At 41.6% G+C, this 16661-nt stretch overlaps 1 protein-coding gene across 1 annotated transcript in view; it reads right to left on the reverse strand.

Moving 5' to 3' along the window:
* Positions 1 to 12519: 12519 nt before the first annotated feature.
* SMS (spermine synthase) overlaps positions 12520 to 16661 on the reverse strand; it is a 48320-nt gene continuing 44178 nt past the window's right edge. The window contains exons 10-11 of the mRNA XM_055702661.1: positions 15983 to 16098; positions 12520 to 12931 (exon numbers count right to left, since the gene is read on the reverse strand). Coding sequence (XP_055558636.1) covers positions 12889 to 12931; positions 15983 to 16098 — 159 coding nt within the window. The 3' untranslated portion in view covers positions 12520 to 12888. The remainder of the gene's footprint in view (positions 12932 to 15982; positions 16099 to 16661) is intronic.

Below are 16661 nucleotides of genomic sequence, written 5' to 3' on the forward strand. Positions count from 1 at the left end.
AACGATGGCTCCTGCCTACTCTCACGCTTAGGTCTCCAGCAGCACAGGACTATCTTCAGAAGCCACAGAGCTCAGAGACAGCTGAAGCCAGGAGCAGAGCAATTGCTCCACAAAGGCACCACTGAACAGGTAACTGGGGGCACCCTGTCACTGTGAGAGGGTATCTACTCACTTGCTTGTGCTAACTTTTGCAGAAAACCTGAAAAAGCAGAGCAAAAACTCCACCAAGCGCTTCATTACCCAAGAGAGTAGAGCTCAGCAGTCCCATAATGTACCAGTACTGGTAAAAGCTCTTCTTGCATGAGGGCCATTGGGTCACATCCCTCTTGCACGACAAATTCTCCTGTGCCAACTAAAGGCTATACACACACTGAAGCTTTTGTAGGAGACACAACAGACCTTTCCACTCAGGCAAAAATTTGCCAGGATTTAATGTATTTGAGCCCAAATCCCCTCTGTCAAATTTGGTTGAAGCTGTCTGACAAGGTCCAGCATTACTGAGCAAGGCTGGGAAGGAGGGAAGGGGGGACAGAGGAAGTGAAAGCACAACTGCATAACCTCTGTTTTCAGAGGAAAACAGGCTGGCCAAAACAACAACAACAAAAAATATCAAAAAAGCCCAACCCTGCTCTTCCAAGTTATTGCTACAACCAACTCAGGATCTTCCTGAAGTTAAGGTTTATTTTAATGCATTTTACTAAGGTGGATTCTTTTTCTTCTCCCTCTTCTCAAAATGAGATTACAATTAACTGTGCACATGGCTAAAAGCCAGAAGAATCCCACATTAAATATGATGTCCTAAATAAAACACCCCATGGCAACACGAGATTTTGTGTCTCTTGTTCAGTGGAGGTATCTCTAGCGATTCTCCGTTCTTGTCCCAGTCTTGGTGCTACTCCAGCCATTGTGCCCGTGTCTAATAATGACGTGCAGCAGCCCCTCAGGAGGGTTTACATGCGTGTGGTCATCACGTTCTCGAGAAAGGGGAGGCCAGAGGCAGCTCGGGTTGAAACCGCAGTACAAGGCTCCATGGGACAGGATCATCAAGACCAAACACTTGCTTTCCTGAGGTCACAGAAATCCTCAAGAACCCAACAGTTAGGCACTAAATATAATTATATTTACAGGCCAAATTGTTATGTCTGACAGCCTTTCCCTGAAGTTTCCAACATCTCTATTTAAAATAAAGCTTTGTTGTTCCCCGCGCCCCCCCCCCCCCCCCCCCATCAACACAAGGCTATAAAACATACACAGATTTGTCACTGCCTTAAGTTTTTATGGATTTATAACCAAACCTGATTAAAAACAAAATAAAACTTTGAATAAAATCTGTGTACACTCATATGGACTATTTGCTGTACTTGCATGTATTTCTCAAAGTCAGCACTTCAGATTCTCACTAAATTTGAAATGAAGAGCGTACTAGCTTCAAGCTTATCACAGTGCTTGGGCAGAGGATTTATCTAGGACCACAGATAGACATGTAGGGATTTTCTTCTTTTGTGGCTTATCTGCATACACTGGAGTAGGAAAGTAGGTGTTCCGGATTACTTGGTTTCAATTTCTAGTATCTCAAAAAAAATTTTGCATGAGGAAAGCACATATCTGAAAGGGGCTTAAGCAAAAATGTCATACATTGTTTCTGCTCTGAGCAAATAATTTAAGAAAAAGCACTCATGCCACTGTAAAAGGCAAAAATAGAAGAGAAAGATAGCAGAAAAGTTAAAATAGCATTAGAAAAGGTGGCTGCAGCTTGTAAGGGGATCCAAAGACTCAGGGATGGTACACGGCAGAAGACACCCACAACGCTGTGTTGAGCCATCACAGGCCGAAAGAAGAATAAATGGAATAATGAAAATTTGAAGGGAAGCTCTGCTAAGGAAAGGTGCGAGTCTGCAGCTGCTGAAAGGCTGCAGGATAAAAAAGTCAGTGGCAATACACTGTCACCATGGAAGGCAAAATGAGCATCAGAATAAGGATTTCAGTACTGAGCTTTGTGTCAAATGCACCCCAACTACTTATTAGGTATCAAAAGCTGGATCATTATGTGGTATTGCTCCCTGATAAATTTCACTAGAACCTGAGAACAAGTAGCTGGACTAGGGACCCTCTGATAGAAGTTCCTCAGTATGGCTCTAACTAGCTACTTTTAGAAATTTAAATAACTGTGCAAAGAAACTAGCGATACTGTTAGCAAAGTTAATAATGATGACAAAAATAGTGGTGATCAAGCATGCTTACAGGGAAAGAAAATTATGTTGACCAAAGCTGAATCTTTTTCTAAAGCTTGCAGAAAGGATCACACTCTTCTGAAAATTTTCCTTGGCTTCTTCAATATGCACTTTTCAAGCAAATGACAGAATCTTAGTCCATTAAAAGATGCTGATGAATTCACAGATCTTCAACAATTTGATGCTATTTCTGCTCATAGTTCTTTGAAATTACTGAAAACATGATCAGACTCTTCCTTGGTTGAACTGGTTGACTGAAATCGGAGACTCATTACCCAATTCTCCAATACTCAAGTCAAACATGAAGATTGTGCTTTTAATAAAAAGTGGTAGTGATGATAAGTATCTTGCAATTTGGACTAGCATAGAAATAGGATTGGCCACAACATACTCATAGGATTTGCTTTACCTAGGCAAAACTTACAGCCAGACAGTAAGTTTCCAAAAATGAACTAGGAGTATCACGACCTTTGAAGCAGTAATCCATGGGAAAAAATAAGAGCCTGTAGGGGTGTATGCTGTGCCTCCCCAACCCAGAGAGAAAACACTCACAGCCATACTACATCTGGACGAAGACACCAGAGAGAATTTCCTACTGGCTTCCCAAACGCCACTTGATTCTGCGCCTGGGCACAACCCGCACCCACGCTGAGGGCAGCTGGGAACAGACCACCACCAATACAAGTCCTTAATGAGAACTGCAGCGTGTTAGGGGCAACAGAGAGATCAGGATCCCAGGATGTGGTCATGTACCCCAGGCTATTAACTATTTTAAGTGAAAGACCTCCATCGCCTTGCAGGCCTTTCTCACACCTCTTAAAGCCTAAGACCCACTCCTCTTCAACAGGCACTTCCTGACTTCATCTGGTACCAGACCTTACTCCAAAAAAGCAGTCTGAGAAAAAGCAGTGCCAGTTCCAGCTTTCCATCAAGCTACTAACCTTTTCTAGAGTTAATTCATTCCCTTTGCAGGCACTTCTCACGCCTTTCAGAGCACCAGAACATGTTATCAAGAATAATGCAAACGCAGCTCATTTCATTCTGGGTCAATCGGATAAAATGCACAGTCCTGTCCAAGATTTCACACTGCGATGCCATGACTGCACTTTCTTAAGTCATTGCAGCCTTTGCCTTCGGAAAACATGTTCTTAAGAGGCATCATGTGTTTTCAACTTCATTTCATAAAATCATTTGTGGCTTGCTGTTTTTATTTTAAGCATCTACTTTTCTTCACTATACCTGCGGATATACCTGCGGATAAGAGCAACTATAGAGCACTATTTTAAGTTACATAAAATATTGCATGAAATGCATCCACTATTGCATGAATCTGGAAGCCCTGTAAAACATTGAAAGGTATCAAAATGCATTTTGATTAGCATGACATAAAATGTACTTTAGTGTGTCTCTAGTTCAGGTGTATTTGAGAATCATTTGTTCGTAACCGAATGCTCAATAATAGCCAAATTTCTGCTACTCACTGAAAAATGATTCACCCGCTGCCACCAGGCAGCCAAGCAGGTCCTGAGAAGCCAGGTCACAAGCATGATCCAGGCCTAGCCCATGTTCTCCTGCTCTCCCAAATAACACACGTTCAGTACAGGGAAGCACCCATTCAGTTCAGCAGTGTAGCTGAAGTGAGATCGGTTCCCCATCTCCTTTTACCATCTCTGCTTCCTTGGTTTTAACCTAAGCAGTTTGCCACATGAGCACAGGAGAGCCAGCTGCCACTCTCACAGCAGAAGAGCTAATACAGGGTGGTGAGAACAAAGAGGTGGGAGTGTAAAGATGACTAGGACCATTTTACACGGCACAGCTACCAGAAGAAATGCCTTCACAGCAACCCCTTCACTCAAGCTGCACCACTGAGGGAACTGGGTTGAACAGATTTTAGAAAATGCTCCACTGAGTAAGAAAGTCTGAAATATTTTTGATCTTTCAGAAGTTACAGCTAATTAAATTATCATACATCCCTGCATATTCATGTGCATTTACTAGAAATGTATCTAGAAACAGAAGTTCAGACAGGCAGGGGACAAGGGGGACCATACCTTCAAGTCTCAGCAAACCTAGTAGTCAGGTCTGTCTTGTAAGCAAGCTCTTAAATAAGTTCTAGCATGACCCACAGACTGAAGATACACACCACATAAGAAATGTTTTGGCAGCATTTCAACTTTTCAGATTTAGCTCAAGAGAATAACCAGTCTCATTATTAGGGATAAGAATTCCAAAGCTTGTCAATATTTTCATGCGTGCGGGCTAAACAGTCAAGCAGTCAGCAACTTAAGAATGGCTGGGACTTGTTTTAATGAGGCTGTCTCTTTCTTTACTTACCTTAGAAGAGCACTAAACTCCCTAAACTCCTCTCTTCCCTTGTTTACTGTCTTCCCAGTCACATTTAAAAGTATCACTTTTTTTTTTTTTTTTTTTTTTTAGGTTGGAGATGTTTCAGGAAGGCATTCTTGCACCTGGCACATGGCCCTCCAGAAGAATCCAGGTGACCAGTGTCTGCTGTCTCACCTGCCCCCTGTTAGCAGGGAACCCATAAACAGGAGTCGGCTGCAAGCTTTCTTTGTGGTGAGAACAGTGGTCTGCCCAGAGCCATGAGTCTCTTTTTTGTCCCTCTCCTTGTCCTGCAGCTCTGACTCCCATGCTGCCTGTGCAATCCACCTGGTACCCCAAGGAGGGGGGCTTCTGGGTGAGCACTGCACCTCGCATCTGAGCGGGCCCAATACATCCAGTGCTCCCAGCCTGCTCTGGCCTTACTGCCCTGGTGCAAACTGTGCCCACGGCACACCTGCCACGTGATGCAGCAAAAGGTCACAGCTGCATGCGCGCATGCTGGGCTAGACAAGCACAGCCTTTCCATTCTACACACCAATGGCTTTGGATTGTACCCAGAAACAGGCTCTCCACATCTCACATACGTCCTGGGCTGTAAGGCACTTCTACATTAAGGCAAGCTTATTTTTGTCAGAACTGGTACAGATCATCAAGGGTAGTGCAACACAACCTCCTCATGTTCTGCACTATTAGACATGCAAGTGACAGCCTGGACAGCTTTGATGCAGGAGTCAGTGTATATGATAGGATGAGCGAGTGGTTTGGTATCTGTAAGTGAACTGTAGTCCACCACCTGCTAGCCCCATCTCCCACGCACGGTAAGGTTTTGGGCTAGCTTGGGTCAGCATCCTGTTTTTGAGGTACCTTCAGCAGTTCCCAGCTCACACGCCATATGGTGTCAGAGACAACAGAAAGAAGTAGACTTGAAGTGGGCAGGACAGAGAGCTTTGGCTGGAACTCAGGAAACAAAAGAGTTCATGACCTCTGGAAGAAGGGACAGGCCACTCAGGAGGACCACAAGGATGTCATGAGGTTATGCAGGGAGAGAATCAGAAGGGCCAAGGCCCGGCTAGAACTTCATCTAGCTACTGCTGTAAAAGACCATAAAAAAGTGTTTCTGTAAGTACTTTAGCAACAAAAGGAGGGCTAAGGAGAATCTCCATCCTTTACTGGATGTGGGGGAAACACAGTGAGAAAGGATGAGGAAAAGGCTGAGGTACTTCATGCCTTCTTTGCCTCAGTCTTTAACAGTAGGACCAGTTATTCTCCAGGTACCCATCCCTCGGGGCTGGAAGACAGGGACGGGGAGCAGAATGAAGCCCCCACAATCCAAGGGGCAATGGTCAGTGACCTGCTACACCACTCAGACACACACAGGTCTATGGAGCCGGGTGGGATCCACCCAAGGTACTGAGGGAGCTGGCGGTGCTCACCGAGCCACTTCCCATCATTTATCAGCAGTCCTGGCTAACCGGGGAGGTCCCAGGTGACTGGAAGTTGGCAAACGTGACACCCATCTACAAGAAGGGCCAGAAGGGGGATCCAGGGAACTACAGAGCTGTCAGCCTGACCTCGGAGCTGGGGAAGGTTATGGAGCAGACCATCTTGAGTGCCGTCATGCAACGCATACAGGGAAACCAGGTGATCAGGCCCAGCCACCAGGGGTTTGCGAAAGGCAGGTCCTGCCTGACCGTCCTGATCTCCTTCTGTGACAAGGTGACCTGCTTAGTGGGTGAGGGAAAGGCTGTGGATGTTGTCTGCCTGGCCTTTAGTAAAGCCTTTGACACCACTTCCCACAGCATTCTTCTGGAGAAACTGCCTGCTCGTGGCTTAGACAGGTGTAGTGTTTGCTGGGTAAAAACCTGGCTGGATGACAAGGCCCAGAGCGGTAGTGAATCAAGTCACATCCAGTTGGCAGCTGGTCATACATGGTGTTCCCCAGGGCTCAGTACTGGGGTCACTTCTCTGTAATACTTTTATCAATGATCAGTGGGTGAGGGGATCGAGTGCACCCTCAGCCAGTTTGCAGATGACACCAAGCTGGGCAGGAGTGTTGATCTGCTGAAGGGCAGGAAGGTTCTGCAGTGGGATCTGGGCAGGCTGGACCGATGGGCTGAGGCCAATTAACTGCTGGGTTCTGCACTTGGGCCACAACAACCCCAAGCAGCGCTACAGGCTTGGGGAACAGCAGCTGGAAAGCTGCCTGGTGGAAAGGACCTGGGGGTGTTGGTCGACAGCCACCTGAACATGAGCCGGCAGCGTGCCCGGGTGGCCAAGAAGGCCAGCAGCATCCTGGCTTGTACCACAGATAGTGTGGCCAGCAGGACCAGGGCAGTGATCGTCCCCCTGTACGTGGCACAGGTGAGGCCGCACCTTGAACACTGTGTTCAGTTTTGGGCCCTTCACTGCAAGAAAGACATTGAGGTGCTGGAGTGTGTCCAGGGAAGGGCAACAAAGCTGGTGAAGGGTCTGGAGCACAAGTCTGAGGATCAGCTGAGGGAACTGGGGCTGTTTAGCCTGGAGAAAAGGAGGCTGAGGGGAGACCTTGTGCTCTACAACTACCTGAAAGGAGCCCGTAGGCAGGTGGGTGTCAGTCTCTTCTCCCAAGTAAAAAGCAGTAGGACATGAGGGAAGTGCCTCAAGTTGCACCAGGGGAGGTTCAGATTGGATATTAGGAAAAATTTCTCCACTGAAGGGGTTGTCAAGCATCGGAACAGGCCGCCCAGAGTAGTGGTTCAGTCCCCATCCCTGAAGATATTTAAAAGACATGCAGATGTGGCGCTTAAGGACATGGTTTAGTGGTGGACTTGGCAGTGCCAGGTTTATGGTTAGACTGTGATCTTTAAAGGTCTTTTCCAACGTAAATGATTCTGTAAGTGCATCTTTACTATGACTTCTTAAGGCACATGGCTGTCTCAAAACTAAGTCCAGAAATTGTAGGCAGATGTCTTGCCTTTCCCTAGTATTTAACCATTATATATACGGTAAGAGTTTTGTAATGGTAGCAGAACAATTTTACTACACAACACAGGTAAGAATTTCAAGGAGGATGCTATCCTCTTTAAAAATAGGATAATTAAAGGAACACAAATTGACTTCTGTCAATCTTCATGGGGTTTTAAACAATGAACTGCCAAAAACTTGTTGCCTGGAAAAAAAAAATCTGTCATCCTTCCATCCCAAATAACTAACCAGTGGTTATAAAACAAACACACCTAAGTGTTCCAAGAGATGCCAATCATTAGTGTGTGATTTCCCAGGATGCCACACAAATTAAGAGCTGAATTTGGACAGAGCGTGGAATAACAGAAAATAATTTTAAAGAATCAAACCCATCTGTTTTTATAATTAAAAGTCAAAGAGGGAAGTGTTGGTAATACTAGCAGCCACTAGAAAAAAAAAGCTTCATTAGCTTTTTAGTATATACACTCATCTTTGACATTCTCATCTACAACTGTTGTAAAATTCCATAGCTGCTTGTCTTTGTATGTACAAAGACTACTCATACTAAGCCGTCTCCACTATACATCAGTAAAATACTTCTGTCTTTAGGTCTTTCAGAGTAAAGCATGCTAACGGTGCTGCACAGGCATCTGCACAGGCAATATGGCACACAATATGTCGTGCATTTGTCACTGAGGTCATGAAAATTATCCTCAAGCAACATACAATGAAGTTGTCATGGCACTTCGAAGTCAGATGAAAAACCCTAAAAAAAGCGCTGCTACAGCTATTATATTTTCATATATTTGCCAGTTCTCATCAGTTTTTCCCAGTTCCGTGAAATGAAGACAGCAGAGATGTCAGTGACATGCTTCTGCCTTCCAGCCTTGCATGCTCACAATGACAACCCACAAGAGTTAAACCCTGCAGTTCCCTCTCCTTTGGGCTTCATGAAATTTGTATTTATTTGCTTAGGTAATCCACCTATCCTAAAACTCCTTCATCTGAATACTTTCCTTTTGGTCATCATTTAATGTCCAGCAGTTAAGTTCTCTCCCTCCTAAAATACTTAGAAGCCATCTGGCAATCATTACTTAGCAAAAACCACCCAAACATTTACAATGTCTCTTCCTTCTCCCTCTGATACTTACAGAGGATAAGCTAGGCATGGCTACCAGCAGCACTCTTTTGTATGTCCAGATGTGCTCCCCAAATCCCACCCACCCCACCCCCCATCTGTTGTGCTGTTTCCAGTTCCTCCTCCTGGCTCATTTCCCCAGTTCCCATCCATCTTAGCTCTTGCTCCTGCATCCTTCATTTGATGCTGTACAGGGACACTTCTCATCACGCTTCCAGTCATGAAGTGCATTTCACCTTCTTTCCTTCCTTTATACTTCTTCCATTTCTACCTCTGAAGCTCAAGTGCACTAAATGCATGACCGCTCTATAAATTTCTGGACTGCACATCCTTCCACCCTTCACATTCCACATTTCTAACTCCTTGCGCCCTAAAGCACCCACACTTCAAAAAGGCACTTCTGTGTTTCTTTATGCTATTATTAATCACTCCTGCACTTACTTCCTCTGCTACTTCTCTCACTTGCTCCTTCAGCACCTCTTTTAATGATTCCAACTACTCCTTCTTTCTGTGGGCAACGTTTGTCAGCTTCCTCCTATTACCCTCAGGCAACATCATTACCATCTCCTATTCCTAAATTAAAGAAATTGAGTACTCTTCTCACTTGTCCCCTTGCCTTGTTCCCTCCAGCAAGCTGTCAACACTTCAACTCTAAACAGCAAAAACAAAAAAAGCAGGATACCTATCTTCCCCCTCATGCATGCAGGCACTCTAAAATTACTCTTTATCCTATCCTCAAAGTCAGACTTTTTCCTCCCTCAAAAAGTTAAGCCTTCCCCCTTCTTTTTCCCCAACTACCAAGTCCCGTGCTATCACTGTACTTAGGACAGATGTAAATAGTTCTCCTTTCCCGTTAGCTGGAATTTATGTTAAACTCAACCATCTCTCTTAGAAGCCACATGCATTGCCCGACATTATTGATGCTCCTGAATCACACCCCAGAGTAACTTCTTCCATGTGCCCATCCTGTTCATGCCCTTCTCCCTCTTCCTTAAACCTCTGTGCCAAAGCTTGCATCACTCTTTAAGTCTCACTTACTTTTCACTCACTTATCTTTTCTCTATGCCATGCACCAAGACACACTGTCACCCAAAGCCAACTTGCCACTTCAGCAGAAAAGCAAGACTTACAGACCGCCAAAAAATTCACATCAACAGTACTCTACAGAAAATTAAATCTTTCTAAGCAAGTATCACTGAAGTCTCAAGTGATCCTGCCCATTGCAAACATCAATGTGCTGTTCCATATTACGGAGTATTTTATCCAAGTATATCATATGGAAAATAACTGAGTTAATCTGAGAGACACAGAAAAAGATACTCAATAAGAGGACCATTAAATGCCTTTATGTTTGCTAGGTGACAAGGTAAAGAAGAGGTACAATGGTAAGCACCATACCCATCAGATCTGTCATTTTAACACTGAATCCAAGAATTCAAACACACAAGTAATAACAGTGTACCTTTATTTTTAAATGTGCACTGCACTGATGCAGTAGATACAATGCCAGCAGTCTTCTCTTTGCACAAACTACTATCAATCAAGTTTTTAATACTTAGATCACATTTCTAGGTGGAAGCAGCATTTAGTGCAAAGAATAAGAAAACCCTAATGTTAAACATATTGTGGGAACTGTTTGCATACATACTGCAGCAGTCATGGCTATTTCCCAACTGGTCTTAATATGGAAAACTAATCAGCCATAGCAGTTCGCATTTGAAAATTCTAACACAAAGGTTTGTTTTCCTTTTTTTAAAAAAAAATCTACACTACAGCAACAAATAAATAAAGACTGACAGTGTGTAGATATTTGCTCAGAATCAGTTCAGCAACTTAAAAAAATATAATGTTCGGTGTTTGCTGAACTGCTTTATACTCCATCTATCACTTTAAAAAATCTACATTAAAAAAGTTTAAAGGAAAAAAAATAATTCCTCCAACTCTTTATACTGTATCAGTTGAAAAGGAAAGATCTGCAAGCACTGCTGCCTCTCACCTATCAGTATGTAATTCAGGTCCCCTGGTCATTCCGGGAACTGGTTACAAAACAACACTGCACACCCAATATCTGTGTGCTCAGTCTTGTGCAGCGATACTAATGAAAAGTGCTAGCCTTGATACCGCAAGCCAGCAAGCATATTAAGTCTTATTTCAGTTCACAAGTTTCTTTGCTAAAAAACAACCACCCCCACTTGTTGTGACTGATTTCTAAATCTATCAAGCTCATTCAGTAACATATATACTGTAAGCCCTGTCCACAGTGAACATCTGTGTGCTTAATTTCACCTACACAAGTAACCACACTAAGAATCAATGGGAAAACTCATGCTTGGAAAGTTGAGGATACGTGTAACTTTACAGGACACCTGCATTCATTTGCAGCTACACAACATACTGATTGCAGTCCTGTATCATAAATGAAGCGTAACTACCACGTTACAGGCAATAATATCAAGGTATTTTCTGGGATGTATACAGAGCTAACAGACTTAGGGAAGTGCAAGACACTTTTTCTCTCCTGCCTCTGCTCTTTGTGAGTATTTAGGGATGCACAAATTGTAGGCCATGGAAGAACTATGCTCCATGTATATTAAAGAATTAACATTAACTTCAATAATTTTAAACAGTAAGACTGAAGAATACTTCTATTGACTCCCCAAACTGAAAGCATTTTAACAGCACAATTATACATCAGTTGAAGAGCAAATTTTGCAAGCCTTCCAGTATCAGTTAAATTCTATGTAGGATATCACTTAAATTCTACATAGGATACTCAGATTTCATAAAGAGTTTATATATGTGGGACACAGTAAAATTATTCTTTTTGTATGATTGAGAACATAGATCTTTGGAGTGGTTTTGTTTTGTTTTCATTAACAGTATCAGGGCAGGGGAATCTGCTGCCTCCAACAGAACTAAGAAAATGTTGATACTAGGTGTTAAAGGAAAAAACATCATTACTGTTCAGGATTAGTGTATAGGGAGATAGTGCACTTTTTATTCTGTCTTGGAAACGTACAGAAATGCACATAATGGCTATACCCTTCCTACCTCCTTTTAAGTGGGATAGTTTTAAACACTGAAAGCAAAGGTTTAGGCAATACATAGCACATTCTTACAAAAATATAAACTTTTCAGACAACATGAGAAACAGTTAAAGAACAATGCTTTATCTTTCAGAACAAAACTACAATACAACCTAGCTTCCACTGATGTTTACACGGCAAGTGAATCTAATCCAGCAAGAGCCCCACACAACATGGTCAATCTGTGGCAATATGACCAGGATTTACCCTACTGAAGTATACATACCTGCCTCGATATTCAACACTGGTGCACATGAATTGAAAACACACCCACGTTTCTTTGCCCTCTAAAGAAATCTTTCCGTCATGAACCTAGTGCTTCCCATAAGGTTGAGGACTGTACACCCACAAGAACCTCATTACAGTCAATTTTTACACTGTTGGGATAGAAAACCAGCTTTAATTCGCACGCTGATAAAGAGTTCAAAGTGCCTCTATAATGTACTGTTAAATCTGTATCAAAATCCAAATAATCAATATGGCAGCAGCTAAAGAATTGTGAGGTGAAAGGTCAGAGATTACAGCAATTATGAATAAAACTAGAGTAAATGAACAAAATTTAAGACCAGCTTTCTTCCCTTTGCAATGAAATATTAGAGATTTCCTTTCAGAAGATTTTTTTCCCTTTTTTTTTTTGTTATACCCTTCTCTATATGGAAGCACTGTGGTGTTCATTTACAAAAAACAAAACACAAAACACCCTCCAGCCTTAAAAAGCACCATAGATAAAAATCTGGCGAAAAAACAAAAAACCCAAAACAAACTCCATGGACCACCCTTCAGGGATGAAATGCTAAAGATGTCTTTTTTAATCAATCAGTTTGTGAAGATCTACAAAAAAATAAAAAGGATCACATTCTAAAGGTTCAGTGCATTCAGCAGCTCTTAGTTTTGCTGCTTATTCATCTTTAAGTTGACTTTCAAAAATAACACCCTAGCTCATCAAAATATACATTTTCCATTTGCTTTTTAAATTAAAATAATAATAAAAAACATTTAAAGAATTCACAATCAATAGCATGACTAAGTTTCAGGATCATCTACAGCATATAATTTAAAGGTTCAAGATGCCAATATGCAGCATGTGGTAGGCCTATATACTCCATGCAGCATGTACACTTATGATAATCTCGAATAATCTTGATGTTCAAATATCAGTTTGTTTCTTCCAAATAGTGTAGAACACCCATCTGAAGAAAATAAGCAGTTAAGGAAAACACAATGTTTGTACTACATCACTAAAAATAAATTAGTTCTTTTCACTTATTTAAATTCTGAAGACTTCTGGCAGCTCAGAATGATGACGTAGGTAACACTCTCAAAAGTGATGCCTCCCTGGATCTTCTTTTTGACTCAGCAGTTCAAAAGAGCATCCCATTTCCACTGACACTGAAATCCTTTGCAAACACATGTTTTTTAATTCCTGCTGCAGATTTCCAGGTGGTGCATTTTTTTGCATTGCAACTACTGAACAAACTACAGAAGTACTTTGGGAAGAGTGATCAAAACTTCAATCGGGAGTACACCAAGTTGGGATCCCCCTTGGTCATCTTCTCAATTGTAAAGTAGCAAGCTTGAATAGGAAACAGATATCCAGCTATTTGATTTGTCCCTAATGCAGACATAATCAGACAGAAAATTAATACAGAGATGTTCAGTAGCTGAACACGAGATGCCCAGGTACCTTACTAGGCAAAGATGTAAATGCCTACTACCTCAGCAGGGGTTCTGTTGAAGACTCTGAACAGATGTACTTAAGTTCTGCCTATGCTTTTCTCTGAAAGCTTCTGTGGTATTTGCCTTAGGCACCTAAATATTTCAGAAACAGACTTGCGTTGCCCAGACTGAGCTAGAAGCAAGCACAGAGCAACTGGCAGCTGTATCAGTGCTCTTTGCTGCTCCTCTGGGGGAAGATGGACCCAAGCTCAGCAGTCATACAGAAGCTACGCTCAAACCACAGCTCTCCCTGGCAGGACAGACAACTGATCCTCAAAAACTCTCTTGCTAAGCTGGGCACATGAGAGAGGTCAGAGCTACATAATTCTACCTGCTTCCAGAGAAGCAGACAGGAGAGCAAGACATGAACGTCACCTTTTTAAGAGTTACAGCAACAGCTGCAGAGTAAGGCATAGATTTCTGGGATTTATAACTTAGTAAAACCACAGATACATGTTCTTTGTTTACACAGTAAGGTCACACATGCTCCAGATAGGAGCCTCCCATGTTCACCATAAGGTCCTGGTGGAGACCTCAGGCATACACTTTCCTTAAAGTAGAGAGCTGGCTTTTATGTCAACAGCTACTTGAATTTCATGACCCCCACAGCAACACTGCTAAATACCAGAATTTCAAGTAGCAACTACACAGAATAACAATTCTTGAAGTAGGCAAAACAAATAACTAAGTGATAAGACAGCTTAGCACTTTGGCTACATTCAGGTACTCACACAGGTACCTTTTGGTCAGATTAAAAAAAATGAACATTTAGGAAGTGAAAAGATTTGATCAATATCTCAAGAGATTTCAGGCACTTAGATGAAAATCACAAATGAGTCATTCTTCAGAAAGAAATAACCCCCTAATCTTTGATTACTTGTCACAACTCTATTGTGAATTATCACATCTCAGTCATCTGTGAAACAGCATTCAGGTATAACATTATATTCAGATACATACTCCTACTCGGAGAGCTCTCATTTTCAAGAAAGGCGATAGACCTTTACTTGCATTTCAGGTATATGTTATTCGAACTTCACAGCCAAATTAGAAGTTAATTTGGGTTAATCTGAAGTCATCAAGATGACTTCTCCTTTAGCATTCCTGTACTTATACTATTACACCATTGTTAATCCATTCAGAAAAAACAAACTAATAAAGCTTGCCTCATTTCTCTAATAACTGTTCATTTTCAAGCTCTGTTATACCTATTTAATGGCCAGTTTTAATAAATTTATTGCTAGAAGTATTTTATATCTGTTAACTCACTAGAAACATTTACATTTATTTTTCAAAGGAAAGAAGCAGCCTTTGCTAATCAACTCATTTAGAAGTATTCTGCATACTTCCAAATAAACAATAAGCATTTAGAAGACTTTCTGCGGACACATACTTCAAATCACATGTTGCATTAAGGCCTAGCAGTTGTAAAGGCAAAAATAACTAGTTTCTCTGAAACTGTAAGCTACAAGGGCAGGTATCTTCAGATCCTCTTTCACTCTTTCATTTTTGTCTTTGAAACGTTAAGATCCTATCAGAGTTACTGAAGAGCCAACGATGAGACACAGGGGAGGTTGTTACAGTCAGTATGAAGTCCAGAACAGCAGGCCAGAGCATTAAACAGTATCAAGATTAGAGACAGAGAAGGGAGGCAAACCAAACACACAGAAGAGAAGAAAGGCTGTGGCAGAGTTTCACATACTTAACATATTATGAATAAGCAGATCCTGGAAAGGTCTCTTCTGTAAAAAGAGGGACAGTCACAGCAGGCATTACCCTACAAAGACATTTCCTGGGAGACCACACAAAAAGTGATAAACACTCAAGGCAAATGGAGCCAGCAGAACCACTCTAGAGCAGATCAAAATGCCCCTCTGGAGCTAATGGCTTGAAGCAGAAACTTGTAGCTCCTTGTGTAACTTGCACACAACCCACAAAATGAAGAAATTCTGAAGGACTGTTTTCAGGAATGGGATGTTGCTCAGAAATGTGTATAGCCCTCCACTTGGAACACTTTTTTTCCAGTAACACTAACTAATAATGATAGGAACCACTTTTTTTCCCATTAAAAACCCAATATGAGCTGTATGTTCAAGAATAGATCTATCAGAGCATATTAAAGGTCTGGATCATGCTAATCTGTACGAAGTTAGTCTGGGATGTTTTGTGAAAGAAGAAAAATAAGATACAGCCCTGCCAGAACTCCCAGTCAACATTACCCTCATCATACACAGTTTATCCTACATTGCATAAACAATATACTTGGAAACAAAAACATTAGAACATAGCCTGATTTTGAAAGGTGCTGATCATCTCACCAGCTGTGAATTTATGGCACCTTTAAAAAAAAATTCCTGCAATTGTCCTTAAAATAAAACTGCAGCAGTTTGTTTATTATGAGAAAACATTAATAGTGTATAAATTAGAGCTGCCTTCTTGCACTTGAGTTCATTACCTCCAAGCAATCTAGGCTTGCTTGATTTATTAATACATACTCTCCACTCTTTTTCAGTCTTTAAGGATACAATTCCATGTAGGAGGGAACGCACACAGTTTCTTTCGAAAACTCCACAGGACAATAGAGCCTGCTAAGCTGTTCTTCATACAGAGTCAAGGCATCAGTCAGATTGATACAGTTTCCCTGAAAAAAAAAAAGAAGTCCCAGTTACAATCAAACAAGCAAGCAAAACTGAAGATGAATATATAAGTTTTGACATTAATGCAAGGCTGCCACATACTTCAGAACCAGATACATGCTGGTTTTAATATTTAATGTTTACAAGGCAAATACTGAACAGCTTGTCTTCATTGTGCCCACAGCAAACAACGATTTGTATCTTTTCAAGAAAGGGTAAGTGGGGGGTGGCGGGGTATCTACTCATTAGCAGAAGCAACCACTACATTAGAGCTTCCAGTTAAAACAGACCATGTGTTGTTTACCTATAACGTCTACTCAACAACCATTTTCTTTATGATTGCTTAAATATATTAGTAAGCAGTATTACAACATCCAGATTTTCTCAATTATTTAACATTGCCTAGGTCTTACAGTGCTTAAACGCACTATAAAAACCCCTATAACCTATTCATTTTAAACATTCTTGCACTGAGCAATATGACAAAATAAATCAGATTATACAGAAGTTCTGTGGCTGCAGGCTACATTGTCTTGAGTTTGTGTATCATGTTTCTGAAGAAGTGTTT

This window comes from Falco cherrug, chromosome 2, assembly GCF_023634085.1.
Source record: "Falco cherrug isolate bFalChe1 chromosome 2, bFalChe1.pri, whole genome shotgun sequence".
NCBI lineage: Eukaryota > Metazoa > Chordata > Aves > Falconiformes > Falconidae > Falco > Falco cherrug.